The sequence below is a fragment of the Psammomys obesus genome, unplaced genomic scaffold (genome assembly GCF_907164565.1).
Source record: "Psammomys obesus unplaced genomic scaffold, mPsaObe1.curated_primary_1811, whole genome shotgun sequence".
Lineage (NCBI taxonomy): Eukaryota > Metazoa > Chordata > Mammalia > Rodentia > Muridae > Psammomys > Psammomys obesus.
Window position 1 is genome coordinate 10863898 of NW_026596069.1, and position 26217 is coordinate 10890114.

General features: G+C 39.3%; 1 protein-coding gene across 5 annotated transcripts in view; it reads right to left on the reverse strand.

Annotated features, from left to right (window-relative positions):
* The window catches only part of Kiaa1328 (KIAA1328 ortholog), a 226847-nt gene that overhangs the window by 15752 nt on the left and 184878 nt on the right, over window positions 1–26217 (reverse strand). For all 5 annotated transcript variants that reach the window (XM_055625418.1, XM_055625415.1, XM_055625414.1 and 2 more), the window contains one exon: window positions 21019–21127. In XM_055625418.1, coding sequence (XP_055481393.1) covers window positions 21019–21127 — 109 coding nt within the window. The remainder of the gene's footprint in view (window positions 1–21018; window positions 21128–26217) is intronic.

Below are 26217 nucleotides of genomic sequence, written 5' to 3' on the forward strand. Positions count from 1 at the left end.
AAAAAAAAAAAAAAAAAAAAAAGAAATGGAGGAAGATAAAGACAAGCAGATTAGGGCCATCCGTGAAGAAATATGGGAAGATGCAGCCAAACAGCTTGTGGCCTTCAGAGAAGAAATAATTAAATCACTGAAAGAAATCAAAGAGACAGAGTTGAAGGAACTAAAAGAAAAAGAGGAAAATACAAGCAGACAGGTGAAGGAAGTAAACAAAACAACTCAAGACCTGAAGATAGAACTAGAAAAATTAAAGAAAACACAAATGGAGGAAATAATGGAGAGGAAGAATTTAGGGAAGAAAACAGGAACTACAGAGGTAAGCATAACCAACAGAATACAAGAAATGGAAGAAAGAATCTCAGGTGTAGAAGATACAATGGAAGAAATCGATGTATCTGTCAAAGAAAATGTTAAATCCAAAAAATTCCTGACACAGACCGTCCAAGAAATCCAAGACAATATGAAAAGACAAAACCTAAGAATAATAGGAATAGAGGAAAAAGAAGACTCCCTTCTCCAAGGCCCAGAAAATATTTTCAACAAAATCATTGAAGAAAATTCCCCCAAGTTAAAGGAGAAGCCAATAAGGATATATGAGGCCTACAGAACACCCAACAAATTTGACCAGAAAAGAAAATCCTCCCGCCACATAATAATCAAAACAGTAAGTATACAGAACAAAGAAAAAATACTAAAAGCTGCAAGGGAAAAAGGCCAAGTAACTTATAACGGCAAACCCATTAGAATCACACCTGACATTTCAACAGAAACTATGAAAGCCAGAAGGGCCTGGACGGATATCATGCAGACCCTAAGAGAACACAGATGTCAACCCAGGCTACTATACCCTGCAAAACTCTCAGTCCTCATAGATGGAGAAAACAAGATGTTCAATGACAAAAACAAATTTCAACAATACCTACAAATGAATCCAGCATTACAGAAGACACTGGAAGGGAAAATACAACCCTAAAAAATTAGCTTCTGTCAAGAAAACACAGGAAATAATTAACCTTACTACAGCAAAACAAAAAGCAACCAAGCACACAACCTTATGAACACAGCCAACATCAAAATCAAAGGATCTAACAGCCACTGGTCATTAATTTCTGTCAACATCAATGGACTCAACTCTCCAGTAAAAAGACACAGATTAACAGAATGGATACGTAAACAAAACCCAGCAATCTGTTGCATACAAGAAACACACCTAAGACACAAAGATAGACATTACCTGAGGGTAAAAGATTCGAAGACGACTTTCCAAGCACATGGACCCAAGAAACAAGCAGGAGTAGCCATTCTAATATCTGATAAAATAGACTTTCAACCAAAATTAATAAAAAGAGATGGGGAGGGACACTTCATACTCATCAAGGGAAAATTCCACCAGGAAGACATCACAATCCTGAACATCTATGCCCCAAATACAAGAGCATCCACATTTGTAAAAGAAACATTGATAAAATTTAAACCACATATAGATCCCCACACATTAATAGTGGGAGACTTCAACACCCCACTCTCAACAAAGGACAGGTCAACAAAACAGAAATTAAACAAAGAAACAATATCTCTGACAGAGGTCATGAATCAAATGGACCTCACAGACATCTACAGAACTTTATACCCAAACACAAAAGAATTTACCTTCTTCTCAGCACCTCATGGAACCTTCTCCAAAATAGACCATATAGTTGGTCACAAAGCAAGCCTCAACAGATACAAGAAGATTGAAATAATCCCTTGTATCCTGTCTGATCACCATGGAATAAAGCTGGACTTCAACAACAACAGAAATAGCAAAAAGCCTACACACACATGGAAACTGAACAACTTGTTACTAAATGACAGCTGGGTCAGGGAAGAAATAAAGAAAGAAATTAAAGCCTTTCTAGAACTCAATGAAAATGAAGACACAACATACCCTAACTTGTGGGACACAATGAAAGCAGTGCTAAGAGGAAAGTTCATAGCACTAAGTGCCTTCAAGAAGAAATTCGAGACAGCTCATTCAAGCAACTTAATGGCCCACTTAAAAACCCTAGAAAAAGAAGAAGCAGACACACCAAAAAGGAGTAGACGGCTGGAAATAATCAAACTAAGGGCTGAAATCAATCAATTAGAAACAAATAAAACAATTCAAAGAATCAATGAAACCAAGAGCTGGTTCTTTGAGAAAATTAACAAGATCGACAAACCCTTAGCCAAGCTAACTAAAAGGCAGAGAGACACCACCCAAAACAACAAAATCAGAAATGAAAAGGGGGACATAACTACAGACACTGAGGAAATCCAAACAATCATTAGGACTTACTTCAAAAGTCTATATGCCACAAAATTTGAAAATCTAAATGAAATGGACAATTTTCTTGATCGATTTGACTCACCAAAGCTGAATCAGGACCAGGTAAATCAATTAAATAGTCCTATATCCGCCAAAGTAATAGAAGCAGTCATCAAAAGTCTCCCATCCAAAAAAAGCCCAGGACCAGATGGCTTCAGCGCAGAATTCTACCAGACCTTCAAAGAAGAGCTAACTCCAATTCTCTTCAAACTATTCCACAAAATAGAAACAGAAGGAACATTACCAAACTCATTCTATGAAGCCACAGTCACGTTGGTACCTAAACCTCACAAAGACTCAACAAAGAAAGAGAATTTCAGGCCAATCTCCCTTATGAACATTGATGCAAAAATATTTAACAAAATACTTGCAAACCGGATCCAAGAACACATCAAAGATATTATCCACTATGATCAAGTAGGCTTAATCCCAGGTATGCAGGGGTGGTTCAATATACGGAAATCCATCAATGTGATCCACCATATTAACAAACTGAAAGAAAAAAACCACATGATAATCTCCCTAGATGCTGAAAAAGCATTTGACAAAATCCAACATCCATTCATGTTTAAAGTATTGGAGAGATCAGGGATACAAGGCACATATCTAAACATAGTAAAGGCGATATACAGCAAGCCTATAGCCAACATCAAACTGAACGGAGAGAAACTTAAAGCAATCCCACTGAAATCAGGGACAAGACAAGGCTGCCCACTCTTTCCATATCTCTTCAACATAGTGCTGGAAGTCCTTGCTAGAGCAATAAGACAGTCGAAGGAGATCAAGGGGATACAGATGGGAAAGGAAGAAGTCAAATTATCACTATTTGCAGATGATATGATAGTATATATGAGTGACCCCAAAAACTCTACCAGGGAACTCCTACAGCTGATAAACAAAGTGATACAGCAAAGTGGCTGGATACAAAATTAACTCAAAAAAATCAGTAGCCCTCCTGTATACAAAAGACAAAAGGGCTGAGAAAGAAATTAGAGAAACAACACCATTCACAATAGCCACAAATGACATAAAGTACCTCGGTGTAACCCTAACCAAGCAAGTCAAAGACTTGTATGAAAAAAATTTCAAGTCTCTGAAGAAAAAATTAGAGGAAGATATGAGAAGATGGAAAGATCTCCCATGCTCATGGCTTGGCAGGATTAACATAGTAAAAATGGCCATCTTACCAAAAGCAATCTACAGATTTAATGCAATTCCCATCAAATTGCCAACACAATTCTTTACAGACCTGGAAAGAAAAATTCTCAACTTCTTATGGAATAACAAGAAACCGAGAATTGCTAAAACAATCCTCTACAATAAAAGATCTTCTGGAGGTATCTCCATCCCTGATCTCAAGCTGTACTATAGAGCAACAGTTATAAAAAGTGCATGGTACTGGCATAGAAACAGAATGGTGGATCAATGGAATCGAACAGAAGACCCAGAAATAAACCCACACACTTACGGACACCTGATTTTTGACAAAGATGCCAAAACCATACAATGGAAAAAAGATAGCATCTTCAACAAATGGTGCTGATCCAACTGGATGTCTACATGTAGAAAAATGTAAATAGATCCATACTTATCACCCTGCACAAAACTGAAGTCCAAGTGGATCAAAGACCTCAACATAAAACCAGACACATTAAATCGGCTAGAAAAAAAAGTGGGGAATACCCTAGAACTCATTGGTACAGGAGAAAACTTCCTGAACAGAACACCAACAGCACAGGCTCTAAGAGCAACAATCAATAAATGGGACCTAATGAAATTGAAAAGCTTCTGTAAAGCAAAGGACACCATCGTCAAAACAAAGCAACTGCCTACAGATTGGGAAAGAATCATCACCAACCCTTTATCTGACAGAGGACTCATATCCAATATATATAAAGAACTAAACAAGCTGAAAAGCAATAAACCAAGTAATCCACTTAAAAAATGGGGAACAGAGCTAAAGAGAGAATTCTCTGTAGAGGAATATCGAATGGCAGAGAAGCACTTAAAGAAATGCTCAACCTCATTAGCCATTAGGGAAATGCAAATCAAAACAACCCTGAGATTTCACCTTACACCCATGAGAATGGCCAATATGAAAAACTCAAGGGACAACACATGCTGGAGAGGTTGTGGAGTAAGGGGAACCCTTCTCCACTGCTGGTGGGAATGTAAACTGGTACAACCACTCTGGAAATCAATCTGGCGCTTTCTCAGACAACTAGGAATAGCGCTTCCTCAAGATCCAGCTGTACCACTCCTAGGCATATACCCAAAAGAGGCGCAAGTACACAAAAAGGACATTTGCTCAACCATGTTTGTAGCAGCTTTATTTGTAATAGCCAGAAGCTGGAAACAGCCCAGATGCCCCTCAACTGAAGAATGGATGCAGAAACTGTGGTACATCTATACAATGGAGTATTACTCAGCAATGAAAAATAAGGAAATCATGAAATTTGCAGGTAAATGGTGGGACCTGGAAAGGATCATCCTGAGTGAGTTGTCCCAGAAGCAAAAAGACATGCATGGTATATACTCACTCATATAAACATACAATATAAATTAACCCACTAAAATCTGTACATCTAAACAAACTAAGCAAAAGAGAGGACCCTAACTAAAATGTTCAATCCCCATCCTTAAAGGCAAAGAGGATGGACATCAGAAGAAAAAGAAAATAGGAAACAACCTCGGAATCTGCTACAGAGGGCCCCTGAAAGCCAGAAGAAAACAGGAAACAACCTTGAAACCTGCCACAGAGGGCCTCTGAAAGCTTCTGCAGTATAGACTGTCAAAGCAGATGCTGAGCCTGATGGCCAACTGATGGGCAGAGTGAATGGAATTTTATGTAAGAAGTGGGAAATAGTAAGAGCTGGAGGGGACAGGAACTCCACAAGCAGAGCAACAGAACAAGATAATTTGAACACAGGGAACTTCCCAGAAAATCATACTCCAACCAAGGACTATTCGTGGAGATAACCTAGAACTCCTGAACAGATGTAGCCCATGGCAGTTCAGTGTCCAAGTGGGTTACATAGTAATGGGAAGAGGGACTGCCTCTGACATAATCTGATTGGCCTGCTCGTTGATCACTTCCCCCTGAGGGGGGAGCAGCCTTACCAGGCCACAGTAGAGGACAATGTAGCCACTTCTGATAGACTAAGATCAGAAAGAAGAGGAGAACCTTTCCTATCAGTGGACTTGGGGAGTGACATGCATGCAGAAAGGGCACGGAGGGTGGGATCGGGAGGGGAGGTGGGAAGGGCTTATGGGGGGCTACAAAATTAATAAAGTGTAATTAATAAAAAATTAAAAAAAATAGATGTCTGAAGTACATAGAGGGAGGGAACTGGATGGGAGAGGGAATGGGAGTGGAAGTGGAACAGGGTGAGTAAAGATAAGGTTTTGAGAGTGCAGGATGGGGAAGGATTAAGAAAGAGAACATCTCTAGGGCATCTCTAGGATGGGGGAGGTTCCTGGGAGTCTATGGGAGTGACCCTAGCTAAGACTCCTAGCAGCAGGGTATATATAGCCTGAAATGCCCACCTCCTTTAGCCAGGTGGGATTTCCAGTGGAGGGAGGGAAACACCAACCCATCCATAAAACCTTTGACCCAAAAGTTTGTCCTTATCTACAAGTGTAAGGGATAGAGATAGAGTGAGACTGTGGGAATGGCCAACTCATGGCTGGCTCAGCTTGAGACCCAACCCAAGGAAGAGAGCCAACCCCTGACACTATTAATAATTGATTGATTAAATAAAACAGAATAAGCTATAGAGATATGGAGCTTTACTATATAAATGCAGGTTTATTGGGAGCAGTGGGGGAAGGGGAGAGGGAAGGGGCACACGTGCTGGGTGGGAGGAGGGGAGAGAGGGGGCAGGAAGGGAAAGAGGGAGCAAAGGCTGAACCAAGACGTCTGGTTATATAGTGAAGGGTCTCTGGGGGAGAAGCCCGGCCTCTATGTGGAGGGCAGGGTACGGCAGCCACACCCTGCAGCAGGTAGGGACTTTAACAATAATACTCTGCTATGATTGCAGACAGGAGCGTAAATGTCTTCTGAAAGGCTTTATCCAGCAGCTGATGGAAACAGATGCAGAGAACCACAGCCAAACAATAGGCAGAGCTTGGAGAATCTTGTAGAAGGATGGAAGGAAGGATTAAGGGAGCTGGGAGGGATCAAAGACTTCACAAGAAAATCTAGAGAGTAAACAAACCTGGGACCCATGGGGGCTCACAGAGACTGGATCACCAACCAAAGAGCTTATATGAGCTAGACCTAGACCCCCTACACATATGTAGCAGATGTGCAGCTTAGTCACCAAGTAGGTTTCCTAACAGTTGGAGCAGGGACTGTCTCTGACTCTGTTGCTTGTCTTTGGACCTGTTTCCTCTTACTGGTCTACCTTGTCTGGCCTCAGTGGAAGAGGATGCACTTAGTTCTGCTGGAACTTGGTAGGCCAGGCTGTGTTGGTACCCATGGAGGGGTCCTCCCTTTCTTTGTGAAGAAGGAGAGGGGAGAATGGGTAGGCATAAAGGTGGGACTTGGAGGAGGGAGGGGACTTCCATCAGGCTGTAAAGTGATTAAATAAATAAACTGATGTTTTTATAATAAATATATAACTGTATGTGTAATAATTATTTATTAAAATAAATTATAAGTGAAAATAAACCATATTAACATCTTGGTAGAAAAAAATAGGCAAAAGAACCATTCTTTATAGAAAATAAAACTTCAGGTCTGGAGATAAAGCTCAGCTGACAGAGTCCTTGCATGGAAATTCATGAAGCGCTGTGTCTGCTTGTGAGAGAACTGCATGGAGTGGAGATGTGTGGTGGTGCACATTTCTCAAGTCAGCACTCTGGAGATGGAGACAGGAAGACCAGAAGTTCAAGATCACATTGCCTATGTAACAGCCTGGAGGATAGTTTAGGCTATGTGTGAGTCTGTCTCTAAATGAATGAATGCACGAGTGGATAAATAAAATAAATGGTAATTATAACTATGTGATAACATTGTTCTCATTATCAGATGATATGGTGTGAACTTTTGGCTACCTTTTTATTATTAAAACTCTGTTTTAAAGAACTTACAAATAAAAAACATCATGAAGCAAAAGTAACCAGATCCAAAATATTTTCATCTCAATGAACTTCTATATAGTTAGACTAGCTATATAGGTCCATCCTGAAACTGTGGAGCTTTACATTAGATGCTACACTTTCACTATCAAATATATTTTCATAGACTTATTCACCACAAAAAAGAAAAATCTATGACATAGTTAAAGTTAAAAATTTAGCTTTATATCTTCTTTCGTGAGTAAATTATCTATTACCTAATTTGTGAAGGAATGATAAAATAGATACTTTCAAATATTGCACGTGGACATACAACTGCTCTTGCAACAATTTGGTAATGTCTATGCAAATTTTAAATGAGATTAGATTATCTGACCTATTATTCCATCTCTAGAAATTATCCTACCAACAGTCTCGCATATACATAAGTGATATGTACAGAAATATTCAGTGAACATTGTGATCACAAAAGAGTGGAAATAAACTAAATATCCAATCACTGACTGACCAGTTGCATCATGGTATTAAATATGATGGAACATCATAGATGATGAAGATCATTTATGGATGAGGTACATATATCTATAGTACGTGTGTCTAAATATATTGCCTAAAGCATCCATGGATGGCTTTTCTGAAAGGCCACAGAGGAAGCTGATGATTGCCACACCAACATGCATACTAAGTTGGCTAAGAAACTGGAGTTGGGGGAAAGAAACCTCTTTAACAGACATCTTTACAAATTTGCTCATCTGATGCAATAATTCTAAGAACAGTTGAGGTTTTTTTGTTTTGTTGTTTTTTTTCCTGTGAACTCTGAACATTTAGTGCACTGGACACAAAGTGCCTTTATAGGTTTTTTTCTGTATCCTGTAAAGCCTGTTGAACAGTCTGTATGAGAACACAGAGAAGTGGTTAGAAGGAAAGCAGAGCTATCACCTTTTATGGGATTCCTAGGCTGTGAGTACATATGATACGATATGATATGATGATATATGATATGATATATGATATGATTTGATATGATATGATATGATACAATGTCTAAGTGTGATTAAATTAGCCCTTATTTTCAGTTCTGAAATCTTGAAGGTACTGAACGCTCAGTTTTTTTAACTGATTGGTGACAACATATTTGACCCTAATCCAAATCTGTATGTTCATAGACTCTGACTCAGAAGGATATGAAACATGCTTTTAAACAATATATTTTGAAATATATTTAGCTCCAAAAGTTTTGAGAGAATAAATCTGGAATGGTATTATTTCTTTATAAGATCTGAGTTAAGTCTTTACTAGTTCACATCACTGTTAACAGAAAGAATCTTCTAAATGTGACCACGACCTTTTTCCATAACTTCTGGACCAACTAAGGTTCAGAAGACGCCGACATGTGTGCTTTTGCTGTTCGCTGGAAAGTCTGTATAAGTTTATAGTATAAACTAGGGTGCTGCTTGGTAGTACAATGATTCTGTGCCATCATCGAGTTGGGGGAGGGAATGAATATGAATGAGATGAATACAGAGGGAGCAAAAATAAAATATCACTATCTAAGCAACACTCTTGACTTCAGAGATCTGAGCAAGCCTGATAAGCTGTTCAATTGTAGAAGTTGAATTCTTTTCTCTGAGTCGCAGCAGATTTTAAAACATATTGTCTCTGTCCTTAATGACTACTTTAAAGTCCTAGAAAACTTAACACATCTCGTTTTCTAGCATCTTAATTGTTTTGGAAACTTACATAATTGACCATTCAATATAAAATATTTTCTCTTCTATAGAATTGTAATTTCCTACTAATCATGACTTAAGACATAATTAATTAGAGCTGGAAAAGCTATTTAACAAGTGAAATTTACGGATATTTCATTGCAGCAAGAGGCAAGTACTGCTGGGCATCTTACATTGAAAAACATTATGTGCCAGGCTTGCAGAAGTAGTACACAGTAGAGAAGAACACAGTGCAGAACCAAGAGGAAGAGATGCTTGCCTCAGAAACCTTGCTGGGTCAACATGGTGAGAGATTATCCTGTTTATTAATATGCACTGCAGTATATTTAGAGCACACATGGATATGCACTCTGCATGTTTCATGACATACATTAGGACAACCACATTCTATAGCATAAATAATTTATCAATGAATACATCACTTGAAAGATAACTTATAAACCAGATAGCAGTGTGCTTCCATATTTTATTTACCCTTTTTAGAGGGAAAGTCAATGTAGACACAGGGTCTTTATAGGAGAATAACCTAATGACAAGAAATGCAGAAATGCTCCTATTCCCTCACACCACACACTAAACCTCTGAAACTGTAAGCCAGCCCCAATTAAATGCTTTCCTTTATAAGAGTGGCTGTGGTCATGATGTCTCTTCACAGCAGGAGAACACTGACTAAGACAGAAGTTGGTATTGCTGTGACAGACTTGACCATATTTTGGGGGAGGTTGTGGAAGGATATTGGCACTTTGGGCTAGAAGAGTCATAGAGTGTAGAAAGCTCAGTGGGATGTTCTTTCAGAGTTTTAAAGATAAGAATGTTGTGAGCAGTGCATAGGATGGAGGCCTGGCTTGTAAAATTCCAGAGGGAAACAAAAACTCACTAGGTCATTTGTCAGTGATGTCTGGTCACTGACAAATGACCAGAGCTGAAGAATTAGCTGTGATTAACAAGAGACCAGAACAACTAAAGTAAAACCTTTGTTTTATTGGGATACTTTATGCTGGGAGAAATTAGTGGTGATTAAGAAGGGCCACATAATCCTCTGCTGTAACACCAAAATAAAAACATAACTAAAATAAAATAAAAACAAAATAAATGTAGTGGTATATGCTTGAAATTCCAGTACTTGAGAAATTAAGGCAGGAATTTTACAAGTTCTAAACCAATCTAAAATACATAGTAAGACCCTAAACCAAACCAAAACCAAATAATGAATAAAACAAAAACAAACAAGTCAAATGCTCGCCTCAGCACTGAACCCAGCCATACTCCTAATACTGTGCTAGGCTAAGGCTTGGAATCATACCATGTTTCTCAGGCTTATGTGGTATTGGGAAGTTCTATAATGGCAGTTACTCTTTGTGGAGAATTAGCGTAGAATAAGATACTGTGAAGTATTTTTCATACACAATCTTGCGTAATCATCATGTCATGCCTATAAGGGAGCTGTTATTATTCCCATTTTATAGATTACATAAAATTATTTCTCAAAACTGCAAAGCTGGCTCTGAAACCCAGGCCTATAAACCCAGGCATTACAGGGCTCTTAGGTGTTCTATAATTGCCTTTTGGAGGTTTATGTTTCCATGATTCTGAGGATTACATTATGTAACATATATAAAACAATTTTCTACAAAGAAATTAAAGTGCCTAGAACAGTTTGAGGGACCCAAAAGGAGTTTCTTAAAGTTGAAATTAAGGGAATTTGATGATTTCAAATCATGTAAAGAATTCCAAAACTGCGTTTCATGAGGCTAAAAACTGTAAAATGACAGCAAGGACTGTAATATTGAAAAGGTGTCACTAACTACTGTTTGCAGAGTTCAGCTGACACAAGGAAAGGGTAACCCTCGCCTATTGCTGCATTGACACAGAGATGCAATGTCTATGTCATATTGGTCAGAGATAACCTTAATAACTTTACAATTACTTGGAATACTGAGTGTAAAATTTTAAAGTGTGTTTGCCTGATACAAATGTGCCGCCTCTGCTTCCATTTTAAATTTTTTTAAAGCTGGGAATGGAGGTGCACACCTGAAATCAACAAATAAGAAAGCAAGCAAACAAAAAACCCTCAATGGCAACATATCATTGTTATAGAATATTTAGACAGTATTAAAAAGGGTGAAACAAAAAAGATCATATATTTGCTCTGCAGTCTGGACTTTGTTGTATTTCCTGAAGCCAAGGACTGGGATTCTGGGCTTTTAGTAAATATGAATTGTGATAATATTATAATGCCATGCATTATCCCCATGATAACAATGTCCTAATAAGGTTCCCTTTTAGTATTGCTACTTAGCTTATTAGCTTCATAATCTTACCTTACTCCATAAAGCATATAAAAAGCATATAAAAAGAGGTATAGGTGATCTTAACATTTTCTTTTGAAATGGGGTTTGTGATAGCTAGTTTCTACTGTCAGCCTTATTACATGAGGAAATACCTAAGGAATTACTGAGACACACCTCTGAATGTGCCTTTAAGGGTATTGCTAGGGAAATTTAAATGAGGTAGGAGATCCTGAACGTGGGTGCCACCAACATGGGCTGTGTCCCCAAATGAATGAGAAGGGAAAACAGATTCAGCTGAGCATGTGCATAGCTCTTTCCTCCTGGTCTACTGAGACGCACAAGCAGCTTCACGCTCCAGCTGTACCCACCATGAGCCAGAGTAAACCCCTCCCTTCCTTAAGTTGGGTCTTTTAAGGTATTTGGTGACAATAATGAGAAAAGTAGGAATTTCTTGTTCTTACTATGTATCCCTGTCTGGCCTCCCACTTAAAACCCTCCTGCCTCAGGCCATCTGAGTGCTCACATCCATGGATATACCACTGCATCAGGTAGGAGTGAGAATTAGTGCATCAGCACATCATAATATAATAATAATTAAAAAAAACATAGATGTCCATCTGCTGATGACTGCATAATGAAACTCTGGTAAATTCACACAACAGTATTTTATGCAACTGTTATAAAAAATGAAATTGTGACATTTGAAGGTAAATGGATGGAGCTAGAGACAATTATCCTACTGAGGTAACCCAGACCCCAAAAATAAATATCATATTTTCTCTTATATGAGGATGTTAGCTTTCAAGATTTTAATATGTGTGCTTCATTTTGAGTAATGACAGAGGTTAGGAATCTATGGTAAGGAACTATTAATCCCAGATATACAAGGAGAAAGATCACTGACCCAAATCATCATGGACAAGTTAATTAAAGCTAGCTTTTAAATTAATGCACACAAGCAGTATCTCCTTAAAAGTTGTGTTCAAGACATCAGCATTGGACATGGGGAAGATTAGGGCTTTTATAGCTCAGGGTTAGGGAGTTCCCAAACGGGGGACTTGGTGGAGTTAAAGAAGTAGAACATAGCAAGGTGGTCATAAGAAGGTAGTCATAATAACCCACCCCATGAGAGAGAACTCATACCTGATGCTGCTAAAGCGGTTAAGAACTTAAGACTAGTATTCCATTGTGCAAAAATACCACAATTTCTGTATCTATTCCTCTGTTGATGGACATGTGGGTTGTTTCCAGGTTCTGGCTATTACAAATAAAGCTGCTACAAACATGGTTGAGCAAATGTCCTTGTTGTGTACTTGAGCAAATTTTGGGTATATGCCTAGGAGTGGTATAGCTGGGTCTTGAGGAAGCACTATTCCTAATTGTCTGAGAAAGTGCCAGATGGAATACTACTCAGCAATCAAAAATGAGGAAATTATGAAATTTGCAGGCAAATGGTAGGATCTAGAAAAGATCATTCTGAGTGAGGTATCCCAGAAGGAGAAAGACACACATGGTATATACTCACTTATATAGACCCTATAAGATACGATAAACATAATGAAATCTATACACTTAAAGAAGATAAACAAGAAAGAGGACCCAGGGTAAGATGATCAATCCTCACTTAGAAAGACAAATGGGATGGGCATCAGACTTAGGAGAAAACAAGTAACAGGACAGGAGCCTACCGCAGAGGGTCTCTGAAAGACTCTACCTAGCAGTGTATCAAAGCAGATACTAAGATTCATAACCAAACCTTCGGCAGAGTGCAGGGAATCGTATGAAAGAAGGGGAAGTTAGTATGACGTGGAAAGGATAGGAGCTCCACAAGGGCCAAATATATCTGGGCACAGGGGTCTTTTCTGAGACTGACACTCCACCAAGGACCACGTATGGATATAACCTAGAACCTCTGCTCGGATGTAGCCCGTCGTAGCTCAGTAACCAATTGGTTTCCCATAGTAAGAGGAACAGGGACTATTTCTGATAGGAATTCAATGGCAGGCTGTTTGACCTCCCCACCCCCCAAGGGAGGAGCAGTCCTGCTAGGCCACAGAGGAGGACTTTGCAGCCAGTCCTGAAGAGACCTGATAAAACAGGGTCAGATGAAAGGGGAGGAGGTCCTCCCCAATCAGTGGACTTGGAAAGGGGCAGGGAGGAGATGAGGGAGGGAAGGAGGGAGTGGGATACAGCTGGAATCAGAGTTAATAAAATGTAATTAATAATAAAAATTTAAAAAAAGAAAAAAAAGAACTTAAAACTAGATGGGTCATGGGCTTTAGGGGGAAAAAACACTGCTATTATTTTACTAAAGGAACATAGCAATAAAATGACTCTTAATGACATATTGCTATGGCCATTGATAAGTATATCAGAGAAGCTAATTTTTTTTTACAGTAGAAGTAATTAACACAGATAGTAATTGACACAGGAGAATATGTAAAGAGTGAGAGACTTTAGAGTACTCAGCCCCCAGTAGAATGTCTATTACCTCCCTGCCCTCAAGGCTCGGTGATCTATGTAGAAGTATGTATGATCTTTGTAGAAGATCTATGTGGAAAGATTTTAAGAGCCAGAGGTGGTGGATGACTCCAAGAAAACAGTATCTTCAGATACAACAGGACTAATGCACAGAGGAGCTATCAGCTTGGGACAGCATCTGCAAGATCTATACAGTTTCAAACCAGAAAAACTCCCAGCACTGGGAGATTGACATTGCCACAAAGTTTCCCCCAGACCAAGAAGTTATTTGCAATGGATATATGCTCAGAAAGGGAAAGTCAGTTTTCTCCAATGGAGTGTCACTGGTTAACCCACCCTCCAAAGTAGGGCTAGGCTCAGTAGTAGTTGGCCAAGACAAAACAGATTCTGTGTTTGTTTGTTTGTTTGTTTTAGTGGGTTTTTGTTGCAGTACTTTTCATCTTATTGGTTTTGTTTGTTTTGATTTTTTTGTAAAGGTGGGGAGGGAAGGAAAGGAGGGATTCAGGGAGAGAAAGACAGAGAGAACATGACCAGAAACTGGGTGGTTAGGGAGTAAAGGAGGATCCAGGAGGAGCTAATGAAGTGGAAAATATGATTAAAATATTTAAAAATTTAAATTAAAAAGGAAAAAAAGAATCTTTTATCAAACACATAAAACTGTCCATACATTCAGCTGTTTTTAGGGTAATGCAGCTGTTGGCAGGGAATCCCAGATTACCTACTTAACTAAACGAACCCTCCTTTGAATGAACAGACTTTGCACATTTCCTGGTTAAACATGGAAAAAAGCACATTTATAACCTAACCTTTACTTTATACAGTCAAGATGCTCTTTTCCTATTAGACCTTTTATTGTCATCAATTCATATACATTGTCCTGATAACTTTTGTTTTGTTTAATTATAACATATGATGGAAATGTAATGTGAGTGTGTATCACATATGAACTGTTACTCTGAAGACAGATACAATTAAGCTGAGTTCTTGGCCTCATGGCTCACATTTTAGGAAAGTGACTTTAAAAGTGAAAAGACTTTAAAATTCTGAAATGAAATATTTTATAATATTTTGAAACTAAGTACTTTAAAATCTTTATAATATGTATTTTTATGAACATATAAGCAAATATATCTGTATATACACAGTCAAATACTTGGCATACATCAGACATGTAATGAGTAATGGGCAGTGTCATGGTACGTGCTATCCTCTACAACACAGCAGCAGTGGAGCCCTCCATTCAAACCAACGACAAGCCCCAGAAGATGTTTGGGATCTTTTCATTTACCTCATCCCTCTCTTCCACTGGAAGAGCAGCAGAGGATCACTTCTGCTAGATCTTTGAAAAAAATCCAGTTGAATACTTAATATTTGTATAAATGTTTAAGTAAAAATAAAGTATGACTAAAAAGTTATAGTGCTGATTCCAGGTTCAAATGCAAAGAAATACTGCAATCTGGCTGCTGCGTATACAATTCCAACTTAGGGTAAGAATCATATAAGCTTAAAATATTTTATTTATCAATCCCTATATTTTAGAATAAAATCCTAGCTTTAGAAAGTGTTGGGGAAAGCACACACACACACAAAAGAACAAAACAAAACACTAAAATTTGGGGCAATAGTCTGGAGAATTGAGTGGTTAAGAGCGATTACTTACTGTTCTTGCAAAGGACCAGGGTTCAGTTTTCAGCACCCATATGATGGCTCACACCCTCTGTAACTTCTGATCCTGGGGACCCAAAACTCTCTTTCTGGCCTGCTGGGGAACTTGCATGCATGTGATACACACACATACACATAAACAAAGTTATAAAAGGCAGATTTAGGTTTTATTTCCTGGCTCCTTAGTCTGTGTTCCTGGTTAGTTTACTGTCAATTTCATTTAACATCCTCACTAATAAATGGAATACTACTATTACTTAGCTCACAGGGTATTGATACAACTTAAATGCGAGCTAAAAGTATTTTGTTAGTTTTCAAATAATATTAATTCTGAATAATGATAATGTTCAATATTATATCTCTTGGTTATTAATATAATTAAAATGCTTTTTGTTTAGATTTTGAGTACTCTGGCAGCTGCCATTTGAGAATTTTGTTGTTGAAACAAAACAACTAGTTTTTACACTGACATGATTTTCCCTTCTTGATCTAACCAGTTACTAGCAAGATGATATAGGAAATAAAATTGTGCACAGACTGTTCATGAGCTAAAGCTTTGATACCATATTTTGCAGTGGTTTGAATGAGAATGGCCCCATAGGCTCATGTATTTGAATACTTGCTTCCCATTTTGCAGAACTGTAGAAAGATTAGGAGATCTTGGCCTTGTTGGAGGAGTTATGTCAGCGGAGGAGGGCTCTGAAGTTTCAGAAGTCCATGCTATTCCCAGTTATCTCTGTTTCATTGGATCCTGCTTGTAGATTGAGATGCAAGCTCTCAGCTATTGCTCCAGGGCCATGTCTGCCTGCTGCCATAGTCCCACCATGATGTTCATGAACTCTAACCCACTGAAACTGTGAGCCTCAAATTAAATGCTCTCTTTTATAATTATCTTGGACATGCCGTCTTATCACAGCAATTGAAAAGTAACTAATACCTTTCATTTGATGCTCTCCACGGCACAGCCAAGGTCCAAAATGCTATCAGTTGTTCTAGCACCCTGAAGACTGTATCATCATTTCTGGAGCCAAAAACAACTGGACTTTTCATGTAAAATTACTAAGGAAAAATAAAAATTCTGTCTAAAACAGCGGCATTCAAACCTGTGGGTCATGGCCCCTTTGGGGAGGGGTGCCAAGCAACCCTTTCACGGGGGTCACATATCAGAAAACCTTAATATCAGATATTTACATTTTGACTCATAACAGTAGCAAAATTACAGTTATAAAGTAGAAATGAATATAATTTTATGGTTGGGGTCACCATGAGAAACGTTATTAAAGGGCTGTAGCATTAGGAAGGCTGAGAACCACTGGTCTAAAAGATGGAGAGACTTATTTCAGCAAGGGCTTGATAGAGTGTGATCCCAGGTTCCCCTGAGAGACTTGTAGCCTTCTACAAATGCCTGTGAGCCAAGCTAAGCACATTGAGAGCAAGAGATGTCCAGAACATCTTAAACAAGTAGATTGGCTGCAAATGACCAAAATAAAAAAAAAAAAAGAATTAAGTAATTTTAAGGCTCTGATACACTATTAAGTTTTTCCAAACATTCAAATATGTGCCCCACCCTAGGCTTAACAAATTTCATAAAATCCATATCCTGCATCTCAAAAAGAAACAAACCAAACAAAAAAAAATCTTCCATGTTGTAGTTTAAAAAGAAAATCCAAATCTTTCTGAAAATAAAACAAAATGAAAAAGTCAAAACAAGATAAAGAAACAAGAGGTACTTTCTTCTAGAAAGTTTCTAACAGATAAATCTGCTTTAGTTGCACAGAATTTCTTTCTGGCATGGAGTATAGGAATTGCCTTTCTCTCTTTACATGCCACAGGAAAGCAGGTTTGTGCCCTCATACTTAATGAATCATGGAGGAGCAGAAGGAGCTCGGTGACCCTGCCCTTCAGGGACCGTGGATTTAATCCTGCAGTCATGGGCCTGGAATTAGTCTCTGTTCATCAGACTGGAACAATCATCATTGTGCTGTAAGAGGACTGAGAAATAGAAACTCTATCGGTATTTCAAAAAGTGACATTTCTGCTGTACAGAAGGCACTTCCTTCATTTTAATATGAAATGACCATGTCACATGAAAGGGCATACAGCTGTAAAATACTTTATCTCCTAGTATGGTTCAAGATAAAAGGCCTGAAATCCAAAGCTATGTTAATGCAAGTATCTGCTTAATGCAAGTAGACGTTTTGATTAAATTGGCATATATCAAGCACAACCAGAAAGGTTATTTACACTGAAGAAATACATAATTCTGCACCTTAATGGGGACACCAATCACAGCTGATGTTGGTTAAAAAATACAACTTCTTTGGCCTTGGTGGTTGGAAACTTCCTTTATTTTTTATTATTGGCAGTGGACATATCTAATCTGAGAAGTTGCAAAAGTGTATTTGTGCTATATAAAAAGTAGTATTTGTGCTTTCTCAAGTGCTACAATTCACTTGAGAAGCAAAGGGTAACCTGCCTATCTCTGACTTCATGGTGGATAAAAGAATTGAGTGACTCAGATTCAGAGCAGCAGAGATCATCCCAGCTGTCTACCAGAGCTAAGGTTCAAGTATCGACATGGTGCTCACAATGAGAGGAGAAAGCCTCTCCAGTCATCTCACCAGGAGGACTGAGCTGTGCAGGATTCTTACTAAGCAGAAGTGAACAGTATCATTTTGTTTCCTCCCACAATCCTCTTGGGCCCATAGAACCACTGTCCTTATTAATTATCCCTGACAGATGAGAGGTGCACAACTAGTGCTGGAGTCACAGGTTAAATGGAGAAAAAGAAGCACTATGGCTCCCAACAGGGAAGGCTATAATCCTTTTTTTGTTTATGCTGTAAATTACATATATTTTTTGGTTAGCATGAGATAGATAAGTATTTCTACATACAAAGTTGCCCAGCTAAAATAAAAATAAGTGATATTAATGTTCTATGGTCAGTTTTATTAAACCTCAAAAGCAATAAACTTTATGAGTTGATAAATATTACATTTGCAACATAGTTAACATTCCTTTACTGTCTCAAGCACTTATTATACATTGTAACCGCAAGTGTACAATACATTATTCATATTTGGGGTGTCACCAAGTGATGGATTGCCGTAGAAAAGGCTGTCCTTTAAATAAATCAACAAATAAAAATGCAAATGTTAACATTTTCAGCCACAAACTTTTTCCATCTTGAATGGGGAATGAAAATTTCACATATTGACAGCAGAGAGAACAATTAAAAACCTATACCATGAATGGGAAAGATAACTGCCATGACTGTTATCTTCCTGTACATGCAAAGGAAAAATGTATCTCACCCAGCACCACACCATATTGTCATCTTTTGCAAGCCTCTGTTAATCTTAAACATTCTTGAAATTTAGGGTGAGTGTGGATCTAGATCTATTCTCCTCTTCAAAGATTTGTGGGAGGAAGAACCAGAGTTTGCATAACTAAAGAAGTCTATAAAAAATGACTAGCATATTCTTCAAAATGAGAATGATTCAATGCTCTGGATTCTGACAATGGAGAAGTGCCACTGGGCTGTCCTGATAACTGATTTTTACAGTGTATCACTTTTAACTCGGCACTTTGTATAATACACTGATGATACGCCACTGTGAACTCCTCTAAAGATAGGATCTGGTATGCTTCATACTCTTTGAGTCAGCCAAATGCTTATTATTTACAAAGCTCCTGAGAATCTATATTTAGCTGACCAGCAGTATTAAGGGCCAGCACATGAATAATCCTTTTCTTAACATCTCTAAATAAGAGTATTCGCAGCAAATTTAACCAGGGCTTTTAACACTCTACCTCACTGATATGGTCCATTCAGAAAATTTATGCTGAGCATGTTTTACAAAACCCTCACAGAGAAACATTTTCTTCCTCTTATTCATGCTTCCTTTTAAACTGAAATTCAACCTTCAAAAATATATTAAAGTAGTGTTAAAGATCACATTTCAGTGCTAGAGTGTAGCTTATTGTTGGAGCGCTGGGGTTCCACATATGAAGCCCTGGCCATTGAACCCTCTCATCAACTAACCAACCAACCAGCTAACCAACCAGTCAACCCAATCAACCAACCATCCATCCATCCATCCATCCATCCATCCATCCATCCATCCATCCATCCAAAAGCTAGTTAAATATTAACAGTAAGAAAATTCAGTGAGATTAAAATCAAAAGTATTACCCATTTCTAAACTCATCAAAACCAATCCCTATGGGATAGGAAGCTTCTGAGCACAAGCTTCCAATCACAATGTGAAGTAGTACAAAACAGAGTGTACTCTGTCCACTGTCCAAAATCACAACTCATATGTTTCTTTGGCAAATTCCAATGGCAACAGCATTAAAAATAAAAGCAAGAGAGAGGGTCAATGCTGGCTATTACACTACTTCAGTTAATGGCCCTGCCTTTTATTGGCTAGGGAACAACTCACTCAACCTCTCTTAGTCATAGTTTCCCAATTTTAAAATGGAAGGAGGACAGTTCTGTCTCCATAGGCTCTGAGGACTGACTCAGGGAGTTTGGCACAGTTCTAGGTACACAGCACTAAAAGACAGCGGCCAGTCCCTTCCCAGGTCCTCTGTGGTGTTTACCTCTCTGCCTCCAGAATTAAAGGAATACCAAGAAGAGCCACAGTTACAATGAACACATCTCAATAATGTGTAGGTTTGTCTTGTGTGGCATAGTACTTATATGAGACCCAAATGAAAGCCAGCTCTATAGAAGGAAGAGTTAAAGCTCTTTCCTTTCTCAAACAACCAGCAACCAAAGAATGTTTTACAGTATGCCTTTGAAATCATCAGCCTTGAGATAAACAATTTAGGTAATTAAACTATAAATTAAACCTTAAAACTATATTCATGTGATAAGATGTGAGGGACTTAAGTGCCTCAAACCAACCTTATCACTAAGGAAATATAAACCAAGTCCTTTTGAAATTGTTGCTTTTATATGTTGAGTCTTAAGTGTGTAATATGGGAGTTGCTATATTAATATGAGAAGTTTTAAATAATATATTTCTTTCCCTAACTCCAGAAATGGCTGACACATAATTAGCCCCTCTAAAGTCTCTGGTATACATGGACATTAAAATTTCTTTAGCACAAAATCCACTGAGATTTTCAGAATTTAGTCACATGGAGTTGTAGACCAAATATATTACTATCTGTGATCAGCTGAGAAGGATTCACTGCTAAGCAGAGTTTCTGTGGACAGGATGCTTTGGGTTTCTATGGAAATCCTTGCCAACTGTCATGATCCTTTCAGAAAAGTGTGAATATGAAGAACAGAACTCTGAATCTACAGCTTCATAATAAGTGCTTATTGAGTAAGATCACTAAAACTATCCAGACTTCTTCAGTCTTATAAACATGCTTATAAAGAACACCAAGTCAAAGAGTCTCTTAGGCTCACCTTGAGGTATTTTGCTGGGGTGATGACAAGGATGGGGTCACAGGGCCCTTAGGGATTCTTGTTGGCATAGGAGATGTGGATGCATCTTTTCTAACTCCTGTCACTGTCTCTGTATAAACAATATGGGAAATAGTTTGAATATTCGATAAAGGAAATGAAAAGTTCACTTCAAGTAACAAAGTAGACCATTTGGGGCGTGCCAATGCATCAAAGACAGACCACTGCTTTTCCCCCTTCCTCCCAAAATAGAACAATGACAGATGAAAAATTCCTTATGTTGGTTTTTATAAATATCAGTGATTCACACTGCCTTACTTAAAAAACAAACAAAATCCACCCATCTGTGCAATAACAGACTAATTTACTTTGTTTTAAAGACATATCTGCCTGTCATATTTCTGATGGTCTGGGTTTACTATGAAAATGACTAAGAAGGCAAACTTTTAATTTGCTCCTTTTAACTATTATTAACAAAAATCTTGTTGAAAAAACAGAAAATGCAAAGCAGATACATTTGCATCTCCAGACCTTTCAGGTTGAAGAATTCTCTTTAAAAGCATTTAGGACATAAATATCCCATTTCTTTTAAAGAACTCTGTATTGGATTATAATACAGAGTGAATTATATCACGTATATAATCACGTGAAAGACATGACCAACGCATCATTGTAGGGTCCTGGGAGCTTCCTAAGCAATAATTTATCTTCCCACAGCATGGGCTGATCTGGCCCGGTCCTTTCTCAGGGGTACCGATTAGTTGATTTCTTACTCTTCTCTTCCCGGTGTCAATTAAAATGATACTATTAAAAGGAGGCATTTTTTTTTCTGTTTGGTTTTATTTTTATATTTATTACTTTTCAACAACACAAGATATCTCTGTATTTATTTTGGAGGACTATGAGAATTCTGTCACAGTTTCTTACTGGTTGCTTGGAAACTGCGGCTGAGTATGCATTACAAGCTTATTTGGAAAGATCCACTCTTTTTTTGTAGGAAAGAGTGAATATCTACATAACATGAAGTGAGCTTTGGAGGGTTAGGAATAGCAGATCCTAAAATGCCAAAAATGCAGAGCACCTATCTTTTCTCCCAACACTCCTCTGAGTATATGTGAGATTGATATTAACTTCCTGTCTGGATCTGATCTGACGCTGTCCCTTTCCATCTCCAGATTTACCTTACAAGAAATTATTTTTCATAAAAACTTTTCCATAAATATTATATTGATAGCAAATTGACAAATAAGGAAAATGAAAGATATGGGACTTTTGTGGCTGGCCTAGGGCAACAAAGAGAGTAAGGTGGGAACCTGCATCTATTTCCAGGCAACAGGTGGGTTGTACATACTATGAAAAGTGTGTGGCATTAAGAAAGGAGATCACAGTACTGGGGAGTAGGAATACTCTGATGTACAAGGCAAAAGTCTGAAAGTAAGAAATGGAGAGCTTGGGATTTGAAGCAGAGGCCTACATTAAAAAAGCATTACATCAAAACTCAGAAGGTTGAATATATAGTTTATTCAAGAAATATTTATTAAATATCCTTATGACTTGATCCCTTCCTAATGACTATCATTAGTCAGTTCTTTTTAAATTTATTTTTATTTTTATTAATTACAGTTTATTCACTTTGTATCCCCCCCCCCCTGTAGCTCCCTCCCTCCCTTCTCCCCTCCCAACACCACACTCCCTCTCTCTTCCTCACCCAAGCCCCTCCCCCAGTCCACTGATAGGGGAGGTCCTCCTCCCCTTCCCTCTGATCCAAGGCTATCAGGTCACATAAGGAGTGGCTGCATTGTCTTCCTCTGTGGCCTAGTAAGGCTGCCTCAGAGGGAGGTGATCAAAGAGCAGGCCAATCAGTTTGTGTCAGAGACAGTCCCTGTTCCCATTACTATGGAACTCACTTGGACACTGAACAGCCATGGGCTACATCTGTGCAGGGGTTTCAGGCCAGGATCTGCACAGTGAGCAGCAGACAGAACTCTGGGCCCTGAAACACCAGCAATTGTGTTTCCCAGGTGAGAGGAAACCTCACAGGTGGGATTCAATCAGCTTCAGATCACCCAGCTAAACTGGGGAAGGGTTCCTGGGTCCTGCCAGGGTCTGGGTCGCCAGCCCAGAACCACACGCTGCCTCCGGCGTGCTCTGATCACTGTCCCAGACTGAACTGTGGGCCCCACAACACCAGAGACTGAGATTTCCAGTTGAGAGAAAACCCTACGGTGCAAGAAGTGATCGGGATTGACCTTAGGTCACCCAGACAATCTATGGAAAAGGACCCGGGTCTGGCGGGCGCCCAGGCGACAGCCCAAAGTGGGGTGCTTAGCAGCCAGCAGAGTCCTGCCTGCACACCTGACTCACCATCCCAGACAGAACTGAGGGCCGCAGGGCCCCAGAAACTGAGTTTCTCTGTCGGGTGAAGCCCACAGTGAGGGGAGCAGCAGGTCTGACCTCAGAGCACTCAGCAGATACCCGCTCTCCAACACCCCCCCCAAAAAAAAAGGTCTCAGGAAAAGTTTCCAGGTTCCTGCAAGTGCCCAGGCGCCCAGTCACCCAGTTGCCAGCCAGGTGGAGCCACACGCCTGTGCCTGCATGCTCTACATGCCATCCTAGACGGACCTGCAGACCCCCAAACACCACAGACTCGGGGGAAAACATCAGGTCCAACCCTCAGGACACCCAGCTCCAGAAAAGTTTCTGGGTTCCCGCAGGCCCTAGGTTCTGGCCTTCTACTGTACACATGAGTGCTGTGCTCAACTTCCACTGATTACAGCTAGGGTACTGGGGTACGCTACTCTAACCTCAGACCTACAAAAGCCTGAGAGCCAATGGAGCAGCCCTCAGATACTGCTCCAAGCTGTGACCAGTTATCTCTAGCTAAACTGACTAAACGACGACAGGACTCCATGGTTCTTCACAAGGGCTACGCCCAGCAAATACAGCTTAAGAGCAGCAGTAGCAGCTCACTAAATTCAGAATAAGAAACCCAGAAGCAGGGCAACTGTCTCCAGGACTTCTGATAAGAGGAGAGCCTTCCTGAACACAAGTTACCACACAGGTCCACATGCCTGAGGTGAACTGTGACAATTCCTGAGAAGCACCACCATTAAGTTGACCATACTCAAAAAGCTGAGATCTCCTTCAGAACCCTGCCAAGGGGATTCTCCCCATCCCAGGACTCCAGCAGGCACCAGAAATTAACAGCCAACACCTGAGACTGACAGATGGGTAGAGGCCAGCATAAAAGCACAACCAACAAAGCAGTATAATCAGTTCTTTTAACAGTCTCAGGCTCTTCTATACTGTCCCTGTGTTATGGAAGTGCAGGTGAAAACAAGCACTTGCTCAGCACTGCACAGCTGATGAGGGTGACATTGGTTTAAACACAATCAGGTCTACTGCACAGACCTTCTGCTACTCTGTTAGCCTGAAAAAGAAAACACAACACCAACAACACAGTGCCAAACTACTCTCTGGAAAGATGAACCTGGTGGTTCATCTGGTGGTAGACTTAAGGACAGAAAGAATAAAAATTGGAGAATTTAATATTACAAAGAATTAAGAGCAGGCAGAATGGAGGCAGGAGAATGAAAACAGGTAGCAAGTAGAAACAACTGAAGGGGTTTGTGGGTGAGCAGAGTGGGAAAAGGACATGTTTTGGTAGGGACGGATTGTGAATATTCAGTCATTATCTTGGAACAAAATACTAGTCTTTTTGTTTTGATACTTCAGGTAAAAGATGGTTCTGTGATATGTGACTGAGTGAAACTGAAGAATGGAACTTTCAGAGAATGCAAGGAACTTCCCTATTCCAAGGATGTACTTTAGGAAGGATGTGTACCTTGGAAAAGGAGGCATAGCAATTTTCATACATGTGCTCACTTATTATTCTGGGGAGAAGGACCATAGCTTTCATCAAAATCTGAAGGATATGGGATCCCCAAAAGGTCAAGAATATTGCCTCTCAGGTATAGGTCAAATTTATTCTGTTTTGTCTTTTAACTCCCCAAACTTTTTGTTTGTTTGTTTGCTTGTTTTCTGCTTTTCAAGAAAGGTTTCTCTGCCAGAGGTTTGGTTATGAGTCTTAATATCTGCTTTGATACACCGATAGGTAGAGTCTTTCAGAGGCCCTCTGTGGTAGGCTCCTGTCCTGTTACTTGTTTTCTCCTATATCCAATGTCCATCCCATTTGTCTTTCTAAGTGAGGATTGATCATCTTACCCTGGATCCTCTTTCTTGTTTATCTTCTTTAGTTGTATAGATTTCAGTATATTCATCCTATCTTATAGGTCTATACAAGTGAGTATACACCATGTGTGTCTTTCTGATTTTGGGATACCTCACTCAGGATGATCTTTTCTAGATTCCACCATCTGCCTGCAAATTTCATGATTTCCTGGTTTTTAATTGCTGAGTAGTATTCCATTGTTTAAAAGTACCACAATTTCTGTATCCATTCCTAAATGTGCGGCAGAGTACAGGGAATCATATGAAAGAAGGGGTAGTTAGTAAGACCTGGAGAGGACAGGAGCTCCACAAGGACCAAAAATATCAGGACACAGGTGTCTTTCATGAGACTATTTCTCCAACCAAGGACCATGTATGGATATAACCTAGAACCCCTACTCGGATATAGCCCATGTTAGCTCAGTATCCAAGTGGGTTCCCTCATAAGGGAAACAGGGACTATTTCTGACATAAACTCAATGGCGAGCTCGTCAAGCCCCCCCACCCCCCGAGGGAGGAGCAGCCTTGCTAGGCCACAGAAGAGGACATTGCAGCCAATCCTGAAGAGATATGATAAGTTAGGGTCAGATGGAAGGGGAGGAGGTCCTTCCCTATCAGTGGACTTGGAAAGGGGCAGGGAGGAGATGAGGGAGGGAGAGTGGAATTGGGAGGGAATGAGGGAGGGGGCTATGGCTGGGATACAAAGTAAATAACCTGTGATTAATATAAAAAATTTAAAAAAATTTAAAAAAAAGACAGGTTTCTTGGTGTAGCCCTGGTTGTCCTGGGACTGACTCTGTATACCAGGCTGGCCTCAAATTCAGAGATTCAACTGCCTCTGCTTCTTAAGTGTTGGGATTAAAGGCTTGTACTGCCACCACCAACTGGCCTCTCAAAGTTTTTTTTTTTTAAACTTTAGCTTTCCTTAAAGAAATGCTCAATGTCCTTAGCCACCAGGGAGATGCAAATCAA